At 33.4% G+C, this 12,112-nt stretch overlaps 1 protein-coding gene across 2 annotated transcripts; it reads left to right on the top strand.

Moving 5' to 3' along the window:
• Positions 1 to 6,822: 6,822 nt before the first annotated feature.
• Positions 6,823 to 12,112, top strand: LOC109156862 (serine/threonine-protein kinase STY17-like). 2 transcript variants are annotated; one of them, XM_019304726.1, is made up of 12 exons: positions 6,824 to 7,545; positions 7,904 to 7,978; positions 8,057 to 8,158; positions 8,785 to 8,870; positions 9,070 to 9,190; positions 9,488 to 9,567; positions 9,723 to 9,785; positions 9,896 to 10,014; positions 10,148 to 10,233; positions 10,581 to 10,702; positions 11,110 to 11,241; positions 11,731 to 12,112. In XM_019304726.1, exons 1-12 carry the CDS (start codon positions 7,105 to 7,107, stop codon positions 11,735 to 11,737), a joined length of 1,434 nt encoding a protein of 477 aa, XP_019160271.1. In that variant the 5' UTR covers positions 6,824 to 7,104; the 3' UTR covers positions 11,738 to 12,112. The 2 variants fall into 2 exon arrangements, with proteins under 2 accessions (XP_019160272.1, XP_019160271.1); XM_019304727.1 differs by lacking the exon at positions 11,731 to 12,112 and having other exon boundaries at positions 6,823 to 7,545; positions 11,110 to 11,245.

A 12,112-nucleotide genomic window follows, 5' to 3' on the forward strand; every position in this document is an offset into this window, starting at 1 on the left:
TTATGTTGTGCATAATTTGAACTATACATCCATATAACTTCATAACTATACATTCTGAATTGCATAACTATACATTCATAACTTCATAACTATATATTCAGAATTGCATAACTATACATCCATTAACTTCGTAACTATACATTCAGAATTGCATAACTACACATCCATAACTTCATAACTATACATTTAGAAATGCATAACTACACATCCATATAACTTCATAACTATACATTCAGAATTGCATAACTACACATCCATAACTTCATAACTATACATTCAGAATTGCATGCATAACTACACATCCATAACTTCATAACTATATATTCAAAATTGCATAACTACACATTCATAACTTCATAACTATACATTCAGAATTGCATAACTACACATCCATAACTTCATAACTATACATTCAGAATGTAAAATTATAAAATTATGAATATATTTTTACGTAACTAACGGCAATCGAAAATGATTTTTTTTTTTTAAAAACGACATTGTTTTTGCATGGTGCACACGGTTGCACAGCATAATTGCCACAATAGAGGGATAATTATTTCTAAAATCAAATGAGTATTTTTATAATAAAAAAAGGCCTCTTATGTATATAATATATTAACATATAACAAAGACAATTTTTCAAATATCTTTTGCTACAATATATTTTTTTTAAATGAAAAATAAAAGCACTCTAACATACATATAACAAATCTGTCTCATATTTTCATTCTCTCTATAAATTAAATATAATAAAATGCAATTAATAATTTATTATTATTATTATTATTATTATTATTATTATTATTATTATTATTATTATTCCAATTCATTCTTTATGAAATAATTTTTTTTTTTTTTTGGGGTGATGTAAATGCATAGTTCTGCAGGCTAAAAGTCAAACGGCGTAAACCATGTGGTATTCAATGCAAACTAAAATGAAATAATTATGTATTGAAGGTAGCATGGGCATTTTCAATGCCGACATGTTCGCAACTTGATTCATAGTTTTATCCATTCTTCCAATTCATAGTTTTATCCATATATATAATTATATATTGATACGCAGATATAGCCAGCTCACCACACTCATATACGTCGGTGTAATTCTTCCCCAACAAAACATATAGGACGGTAAATAGTTGTTAGCTAATAATTGTTAGCAGTTAGTTGATTGAGTTAATTAGATGATATAATTGATTAATAACATTAGTTGATTGTAGAAAGGTGTTTGGTAAATTAGCTGTTAGCTAATAGTATTTTGGTATAATTTCTTTTTTCAAAAGGATAATTGAAAAAGTTATTTTGAGTAGCTTTTTAAATTTTAGCATTTTAGAGTTACAAAAAGCTAATTAACCAAACACTTATATTAATATTTTTAACCAAATCAAAAAGCTAATAGTGATCAAATAAGTCAAAATTTGCCTATATGCTAATTATTTTACCAAACAGGGCCATAGTAAAATAATGTGAATTAATTCAACTCTTGCCCAAAAGGTTAAATCCCAACCCAAAAATCCCTTACATTTGGGTCTATCAAAATATTTGGGAAGACGTAAATCACGAAAACACAATGACTCAGTATACGGAACTAAATGTCAGTGCACACAAGGGACCTGCCTACTTTGGGCACAATCTCCACACTGTCACTATCGAGTTTCGAGCCTTAATCTCATGCCTCAAATAGTGTCTACCATTAAGTTAAGCTCATGCGAGATTTTATACTTCAAACTCTAACATTATTGCTTATTATGATTCACAATATAGTTTCATAATAAGTTACGTTAAATATAATTAATTTTATTTTTACTCATAAAAGACAATTTAAAAAGATAAATTATCGTGACTCGGTGAATTTTTATGTAAGAGGACTAGTGCTTGGTGCACATAAAGAGTTCATACTACGACTTTTAAAACTCGATCATGTGTCCTTGCTCACATGATAACCAATTGAGTTACTCGTGCAAATAGGAAGGAATAGTCAAATTAGTTTCTCAATCATGCAGTTAGTTAATGTTACTACTAATTATATACTAACGTCATTAACTTAATCGATCTCTCTTGTAGTTGCTAAATCAACAACTTGACTAATTTAACCATTCTTACTTATTTTAAAGACTAAATATATAATATATAATATATAATATATAATTATAAACTAACCCCAAAAAAAAAAAAAAAAAACTTTGTTAGATTAATTAAACATTTTATTACGGAGTATAAGTTTTACCAGAAATTGATTGGATATGCTCATTATTCTCCCATTCATAAAAATCCTCCTTGAACCTAGTAACATGCCTCATTAATATTGATTGCAATTTTTTAATACATTTTTATTATCAAACAAATTTTATGTTATAACAACTTTTAATTTGTAAGAACGAATTGGTAAGATTTTCTCATAAAATATTCAAAAACTTTGTGTGCCCCTTATATGCATATTTTTTTCACTCCCTAGTTTATGGTTGAAAAATGTATACCTTAAATAGATAAAAAAAAAAAAAAAAAAACGTTTACAAGTTTAATAAAACTTGTATCATACTTTAATCCATCCCTCTTCAGACCAAACTTATCATTACTAAAATTTCAACCTTTAGTTTTCTAAATGCAAGGAAAACGAAATACAACCAAACAGAGCAATTAATAAATTTAGGTCTAGCCATTGGGATAAGAATAATGATATATATCTTCATATCATTATTTGAATATGTGCGAAAATTTCAGTGACGTCAAGAAAATATTGTTAAATTACAAATGCTATAATAGGTGTATTTTGTTGACTTTTAAAGTGAGAGAGAACTGCGTGGTAATTAGTAAAGATAGCGTAAAGAATTTTTCAATAGTTGATATTAGGGTGTGTTTGAAAAGAAGAAAAATGACTTTTGAAAAATGTTTTATGGAAATGAATCATTTTTCAGAAATCATTTTCTTTTTAGTGTTTGTTTGCAATCCAGAAAACTATCTTGTGTGTTTGGTTCATTTTCTGGAAAATGAGCATAATTATTTTTAGTTTTAAATATTTAAAATATACAATAGTGGTAGTGGTGGCGGCGACGGGTGATTGGCTGCTCCACTGCTACAAACGAAAAATGACTTCCCCTAAAAAATGGAAGTCATTTTCTGAAAAATCTCCTCTAGTTTCCATTGACCACACCTCTGTTTTTCATTAACTCCATTTTCCCCTCTAGCCAAGCATGGAAAATCTGAAAAAATAATTTGCATAAATCATTTTTGGATTTCCAAACGCACACTTAATCCTTGATTAATCTACTAATGTTTTATTAGGTGGTTTAAAATTTAACACAACCTTTGAAGTGTTCAAATTGTGTTGTGTCACTTACCAAATGCTAGATACTTTGTTACTGAAAAAGACAAAAAGTCAAAAAACATCACTCTGTTTTGTTTGACAGTTTCTTTTGGTAGCTTAACCATTATTTGGTTCAATTAGTTGTTTTGTGAATGTGTTATGATTGTACTGAACTTTTTTTGTATTTGATTATTTTACAAATCCTTTATTAACTCAGGGTGAAATTGACTAATTTATCGCTAGTGAATAAAAATAAAGAATTTTTTGTTTTTTTTTTTTTAAAAAAATCTACAGTTGAACATTAAATAGCAATATTTAGTAGGGGAACAATAATTCTTTATTGGTCTACTGGAATGAGTCAAGCACGTGAATTGGTATCTAGTCAGTACTCGAATAAATGAAGATGGCCGCTATTCCCTTGATGTCCTTTCAAATTAATTCATATATATATTATTTTTAATTTTTAATTTTTAATTTTCTTCTTCCCATACATTTTTAATTTTAAGTTAGATGAATGTTGATTTTAATTGATGACAGGGTATGGTGTGGTGTGGTGTGAGTGTGTTTGTGTGTGTATATATATATATTGTGGTGTGAGTGTGTTTGTGTGTATATATATTGGCGCACTCTCATGCGAACGATCGTTCAGGAGATTGAGTACCATCCAGTGTGCGTCACGAGAGAACCTTTATTTTATTATTATTAGGGAAAATTGTACTTTTTGTCCCTAAGTTATAGGGTAATTGTAGAATTCGTCCCTAAGTGTTGGTCATGCTCACTTTTCGTTCCTAAGTTATCATTGGCGTTGCACTTTTCGTCCCTGAGCTATAAGGAAATTGTAGCATTCGTCCCTAAGTGTTGTTCATGTTCACTTTTCGTCACTAAGTTATCATTGACGTTGCACTTTTCGTCCCTGAGTTATACAAAAATTGTAAATTTCGTCCCTAATCACTACTACATAAATAGTATACTACGTCACTTAATAGACGGTGATTTTTTTAAATAACCGTCGTCTAATATATTGTGTTATACTACGTCACTTAATAGATTACAGTTGTTTAAATAACTGCGTATATAGTTGACATACACGACGGTTGTTTAACCTTCGTATATAGTTAACATACATGGCGGTTTCTAAAACTGCCGTAGAAAGTGTATATTTACAACAGTAGTCACTTACATGCACAACATTTCAAAAACTGTCGTGTATGTGTAAAAAAAAAAAAAAAAAAAAAAAAGGCCGATGGTTATTTAAAATGTATGAAGTAAAAAAAATAATTAAGGTATATACGACGATTATTTAAAAAATCGTCGTCTATTAAGTGACGTAATATAACAAAATATATTATACGGTGGTTATTTAAAAAAATCATGTCTATTAAGTGACGTAATATACTATTTATGTAGTAGTGATTAGGGACGAAATTTGCAATTTTAGTATAACTCGGGGACGAAAAGTGAAACGCCAATGATAACTTAGAGACGAAAAGTGAGCATTGCCAACACCCAAGGACGAATTCTACAATTACTCTATAACTCAGGGACGAAAAGTGCAACGCCAATGATAACTTATGGACGAAAAGTGAGCATAACCAACACTCAGAGACGAATTCTACAATTATCCTATAACATAGGGACGAAAAATGTAATTTTTCCTTATTATTATTATTATTCTTTTAAGAAAAGAAGCAAGAAGCAAGAAGCAATCATATATATTGATCTAGAAATATTTAGGGTGTGTTTGGTTCGCACATGGAATTGAAATAGAATCGGAATGTGAATCAAATACTTAGTAATAGTAATAGGTTTTGGTAAAAGTATTTAGCATATTTGGTAGTAGGGTGGAATTTGACAAATTATATCGTGGACCCTGGTCCAAACACAGAATTTGACTTCATAATACACATAATTCATATTCATAATGCACATAATTCATGTTCATAATACACATACACATAAACACGATATAATGAACATGAATTTTGTGCATTATGAACATGAATTCTGTGTATTATGTTAAATGTTTATATGTCCTTAGGTATATAATACACATAATTCATGTCAATAATGCACATAATTCATGTTCATTATATCGTGTTTATGTGTATGTGTATTATGAACATGAATTATGTACATTATGAACATGAATTCTGTATATTGGACCAAGGTCCACGATATAATGATTGTAATTGGAATGATTGCCAATATTGATGTTTGGTTATGTATAACTCTATAATAGAAATGCAAGTTTTAAAAATACAAAATAAAAAAGCAAGGCAATTAATATTAATATAATGACATCCAAAACCACCAATATGAACTGATAGGGATTAACCCCAACGGTTCATGTAGCGTATACTTGATCGGTACCGGTCTGCCCATCAGGCAGCTAGAGTTGGATCCAAGCATCGCCGATCTCCTTGCACACCCACCCGGCCTAAAAGCCGTGAACGAGTGTAATTCCGCTAGCCAAGCGGAGATCAGTATCAATTGCCATTTCTCGACCAAATTGGGTCGAGACATATCACCCAACCAGCAGTACTTAGAACCTCAAGCCCAGTATCCTTAACCAAATGCGATGACGCGAACTCAGTGGATTCAGGAATCTATGGACACATGGATGAGCCAGTCATCAGGATCCCGGCTTGGCCTTATGCATGCAATCCACGTGCCATGCATGTCGAGAGATCAGTAGTTGTCCCCTTACTCCTACAAATACAACATTAAATGCGAAGAGAGTGGACTTTTGGCATTTTCCACATACTAACTTTTAGCTCGAGAACCTCTGACCCATTGTCACGTAATCCGATCTCAGAGACTTAAACCAAAAGCAGACTAAGAAAATGAACCGAAACCAGAACCAATCCCGGTACCTTACGAATTAGAAGAAATTCCCGCATTTACTACATCATGAATAAAAAATCAAAACAAAAATTTAAAAGCACTAATCCAAACTTAAAAATCATATTACGAATATAAAGTGGAATGATACTCCTTTTTTAATTAGGGAGTGAAGTTCTTAATTGAATGAGTAATCAAATTCTCTAGTTTTATTTTAAAAAATTGTCAACCAAACAATAACTATGATTTTGAATCCCATTCGTAATGCGTAAACACATGAACCAAATACACCCTTAACATATTTGAAATAATTAGAGTACGGTGGTATTTTTGTTAATAATTCAAATATGATAGAAGAGTCAAATAGACTCATACTTCTATTATGCATAATTATTCAACTAACACATTGTAATAGAATTAATAGTATTAAAAAAAGGAATTAATTAACACATGTACATTTTAAAATTTATTTTTATCATTTTTTATAGATTTAAGCGTCGGTATCTGTCGTTCCCACGTAAAACGACCGCCTAACCGCACCGAGCCGTTACCGCGTGATAATACCACCCGAAATAACCACCAACAATTTAAAATTAAAAATAAAAAATACGGAGTAATAATTAACAAAAAATAAAAATAAAAAAAGAATGAACAAGAATGACTAGTACACTTTATCTAGCTGTAACGCTTTTTACGGGCGACTCTGTGGAATACATTACATCTTCTTCATCCTCTACCCAAATCCATCTCTTTCCCTCTCATTGCTCGCGTTCGAGAGCTCTCTCTCTCTCTCCATAGCTCTCGATCGAGCTTTCAATTCCGACAGGTTTGTTTTGCGTAGTGTTTTTTTGGTTGTTTGTTTGATTTTTTAGGAGAAGGAAGAGTGGATTGATATTTGAGGGGTTTTTTGGGTATGGTGGGAGGTGATTTGGCATTTTTGATGTGATTGAGGGTGGGAAATGAACTGCGCCAATAAAATGGACGTGGCGGTGCAGTTGAAGCGGGGGATATCGCGGCAGTTCTCGACGGGGTCGGTGCAGAAGAGCGGGAGGTTCAGCTTCAGGCGCCAGAACTCGCTGGATCCGCGCCGGAATAATATGCGTTTCAGCTTCGGCAGGCAGTCGTCGCTCGATCCGATTCGCCGGAGTCACGCCGATGACATCGACTTGCTCACGGTGCCGGAGAACCTCGACTCAACCATGCAGCTGCTCTTCATGGCCTGCCAGGGGGACGTGGAGGGAGTCAAGGAATTGCTGGATGAGGGAATTGACGTCAATAGCATTGATTTGGATGGCCGGACCGCTCTGCATATCGGGGCGTGCGAAGGCCACGTGGAGGTCGTTAAGCTTCTGCTCAGCCGGAAGGCCAATATTGATGCTCGTGATCGATGGGGGAGCACGGTAAAGCTTGCCTATACTTTTTTTTTTTTTCCCCCCCTGAACTCTTACTTTTTTGATTATTTGGCTTGTGCTGTTATGAATATGTGAGATATATATACAAAGTGCTGAAAGTTCTGGCCTGATTTTTTGTGTGGCAAATTATGATTAGAATTTAGAACATTAGAAGAATATAGTGGATGAATAGGATCAGAAACTCTTGAGATTGGATCCTGCAGCATCACTTTTTAGTGCAATAGCAAGCACCAATAGAACAAATGACTTTTCGCTTTTAGCCTGTGTTTTACTTGGTTTGCGATCTGTAATTATTGTTTCTTGCAGTAAATCTATGAATTTTTATGTTGCTTGTGAATTATGACAGGCAGCTGCTGATGCCAAGTATTATGGAAATGCTGATGTCTATAATATCTTGAAGGCCCGTGGGGCCAAAGTTCCAGTAAGTGATACCAAGTTCATACTTCACATTCAGACTTTTTATTTACTTGGCCCTTATAAGTGTATTCCATATTGCTAGAAAATCAGAAAGACACCTATGACTGTTGCTAATCCCCGGGAAGTTCCAGAATATGAACTCAATCCACTGGAGCTTCAAATTCGCAGAAGTGATGGAATCAAGGCAAGATCTATGTTCTCTCCTTGTATATTTTCCTTAAAACGTAATAATTCTTCTGTGCTTATTTCCTCTTACATTCTACATGCAAATCTTGTTCCCAAGCAAAATGAAAGTTGATGAACTATTTTCTGTTTGACTGAGATATTTCTGTTCAATTCAGTCTCCCATGGTCGAAGTATATAGTCTCTGATTCCAGATCCACATTATCAGTAGCTAAGCACCTTTTGAGGCTAGGCCTATAAAATGCTAACCCATCTGGGGTACCCAAAAAGAAAAGGTGGTCATTATCCCTATTATGTGATGCCATTGGCATAAAGATAACCTGTCCACTGTTCCTGAAAACAGTGACCAAGATCTAAACCTGAACATAACGAAAGCTGCATATAGGGAAGCAATATGCTATATGTTGAATAAAGATACAGTGTTTGTGTGAACATCCATCTTCTTTAAGGATTTTTGTTACTGCCACTAACTACACCCAATCCATAGCTCCCCGTTGTCATATTTGCTTCTCACCACTGGAAAAGAGAAAGAAGTAAACTATTTTAACTCTTGCATCCTGACTGCATCTCTATGTGGTCCAACACCACCATTATTTTGTTTAAAATCTATTTAATTTCCTTGAGCAGGGATCATATCAAGTTGCTAAATGGAATGGTACCAAGGTTTCTGTGAAGATTCTTGACAAGGATTCCTATTCAGACCCTGAAAGCATGTATGAATTCACCTGCTCTTGAATATTCTTAAAATTGTGCTCACTAATTTTCGAAGGAAGTTTCTATTTTCTGTTTAAGAATTGATCAGTCCACCATTAAGTTGTTTTAGGAGTGAAGGATTTCTTTCTTCTTGTTCAGAAGTTCTAAATTTTAATGGCTAACACATTTTTTTTTTCAATTCTTTATTCTTGCATGCAGAAATGCTTTCAAACATGAACTAACATTGTTAGAGAAAGTACGGCATCCTAATGTGGTTCAGTTTGTTGGAGCTGTCACCCAAAATATTCCAATGATGATTGTTTCCGAGTATCATCCAAGAGTAGGAATCTCTCTCTATATCCCCCTCAACCCCCAGTAGCCCTTTCCCTCTTACCAATCCATAAATCTATCTACATTTATAGTGCATTTCTTTGACTCTCTTTAGATGGTTTAAATGATTTGATGAGCATAGGACATTAAGTTTTATTGCCCTTTTTGCTTCTGAGTTGTGCAGTCTTTTTATTTGAATATATATGATGAAGTATTTGATGTCTCTATTATGTACAGTTTACCAAAATTTATTAGCTTCAGAAGTGGAATGTCATTATCATAAAATTTACTGCTGCCAATTTTTCAGGGCGATCTAAGTATCTATCTTCAAAAGAAAGGACGCCTATCTCCTTCTAAATCCCTAAGATTTGCTCTTGATATCGCTAGGCAAGTACTCTCTTTGTCAAGGATGTACTTAAATGAGTATTGGTGCTTGAATCACTTTTCTGATCTTACTCAACATGCATAGTGAGTTGATTGCATAATATACTTCCCCATTTTCTACTTATTCTGTTAGTTGACTTTTGCCTTTGTCTTTTTAGGGGCATGAATTATCTTCATGAATGTAAACCAGACCCAATTATCCATTGTAGTTTACAGCCAAAGTAAGGAAACTAAATGCTTGAGTTTATTCTCAGGTGTATAATTCCCATCATATTCTACACTTATTGAGATTTGCATTGTTCTTAATATTCAAATTTTGGTAAGGTGCCAGAAACGTTTTGCTGGATGATGGAGGTCTGTTGAAAGTTGCAGGATTTGGTTTAATTAGGCTGTCAAAAATTTCTCCTGACAAAGCAAAGTTGGTGCAGCCACATGCCTATGACCGTAAAAGTATGTTAATGAGACTATTCCATGTAGCATAATCTTTAATTCTGAGAAACCAAATTGTGGCATTCTAATTCATTAATATGTTCAGATTACAGCTGAATTTATGTGATAAAGTGACATATGTTGTAAATTGTAGGTTACTATGTGGCACCTGAGATTTATAAGGATCAAATATTTGATAGAAGTGCAGATGTATACTCATTTGGTATAATACTTTACGAGGTATATTTTTCATTTGATTTGTTTGTTTTAATCTGGCATTTGATGGAAACAGGTTGCATATTTATTTTTAACTAATTTTAGCTTCTCACCCAAAGCATCTGAAATATTTGAGAGTAAAGGACATTTTTGTAATTGTGTACTTGTATTTATCATCCCTCTCTCTCTCAGAGAACCAACCTTGTTTTCATCTGCAGCCATTTTCACATTGTTTTTTAGTAGAAAATTTTCTGCTCGCTCCCCACCCCCATTTTTTTTTTCCTTAGCTTAATTTGTATAGCTATTAAAGTCTGCAAGTAGTCAAAAATAATTCTAGATTATTACAATTGATTCCTTTAATTTGGTACCAGATGGTGGAAGGATATCCTCCTTTTCATCCAAAACCTCCTGAAGAGGTTGCTAAGTTGCTATGTTTAGAAGGAAAAAGACCAACATTCAAGACAAAATCCAAATATCCTCCTGATTTGAAAGAGTAAGACTGAATTTGCTTTTGTTTTCAATATTTTGGCTACAATCAAGTGTTTTGACTGTTGAAGTGCAATTATATAACTTCAAAAATAGTGCTCTGCTTTTATTTGAGCATCTATGGTATAGTGCTGGTTATTTAAATGGGAAACAATACCATTGCCAATCATATTCTGCACACATGAATTGTGATTTTTCAATTCCACATTGCCTCTCTGAATATCAAATATTTGACATGCATATCCTTCTGCAATATCCCTCACATAAGTTTACGACAAGCTGAGGAGTATCACATAAATTGGAATTTAAGTAATTTCAACTCCCACCCCCCCACCCCCACCCCCCGATTTATTTGCTTTTTAGGATCATTCTAAGGTTATTTGTGCTTCTCCAATTGATTTAACTCCGTTATAGGTTGATTGAAGAATGTTGGAATCCTGATCATGTTGTGAGGCCAACATTTTCAGAGATCATTCTACGGACAGATAGAATCGTTACAAATTGCTCTAAACATGGATGGTTGAAGGACACTTTTAAGCTTCCTTGGTAATGCTTCAATTTACATTATTCTACTATGTTTCTTTACAAATTTTGCTAGATTCATCTCTATGAATAAGTTGATCGCTGGAACTTCTATGCACATATTATACTAGGCCACATAAGTTCGGAACACATGACAATTATCTCTCATACACAGTACATGTCTAATTTACGGTGTAATAAAATCAATTACCATTACACCAGAAGCCGGTAGTGAACGTGCAACTTATTATCTTCCTTGGGGTTCGTCTTGATGTGACTAATTCCAGGGTGGTGCTAGAATGTTCACACTGCTTGCTTAACTTGAGCTCCTAAAAACTGACTTCTTTAACGGAAGCGGTTACTTTGTGTTTCGAATTGAGATTCACACAGCATTGAGATACGCCTTTGCATTGATTTCTATTCCAGCTATTCCCACTTCTGATCTACGATTTGATTTTGGTATTTTGGTCTTACCAATTGTTCCTAATGTATAAAGTTGTCCCCATTTTGCAGGTTATAAAGGACACATCGAAATGGTATTTATTATCGAGAGAATGGGGAAAGATTTTGATCGAGCAGAGGAGATTATTTGGACGAAGCTTGAATACAGACATCCTTAACGAAATTCGTACAGGCTTCACCCATGTTGTAAGTTTATATAAGATTGATAATTCGTGGACCGATGGTCGGGCTTAGAACAGAAAACTTTCCTCAGTAGATTTTATCAGAGCTGATGAATCTCTCTCTCTCCCTCTCCATTGTACGTATGATATGTCAAGCTTAATTCCTAGACGATTGTTATACACGGTGAGTGAAGTAGAAACATTTGTATTATAAGGAAAAAACACGGAAGTGATTTAAGATTGAATGTACATGTTACTTTCTTTTTTTTTTT

This window comes from Ipomoea nil, unplaced genomic scaffold (genome assembly GCF_001879475.1).
Source record: "Ipomoea nil cultivar Tokyo-kokei standard unplaced genomic scaffold, Asagao_1.1 scaffold2759, whole genome shotgun sequence".
Lineage (NCBI taxonomy): Eukaryota > Viridiplantae > Streptophyta > Magnoliopsida > Solanales > Convolvulaceae > Ipomoea > Ipomoea nil.

Excerpts from the sequence above, each read along its gene's own strand:
- LOC109156862 (XM_019304726.1), top strand. The coding sequence starts at position 7,105 with ATGAACTGCGCCAATAAAATGGACGTGGCGGTGCAGTTGAAGCGGGGG. Across the intron at positions 7,979-8,056 it reads CCCGTGGGGCCAAAGTTCCA|AAAATCAGAAAGACACCTAT; the intron begins GTAAGTGATACC and ends CCATATTGCTAG. Across the intron at positions 10,015-10,147 it reads ACATGCCTATGACCGTAAAA|GTTACTATGTGGCACCTGAG; the intron begins GTATGTTAATGA and ends TGTAAATTGTAG.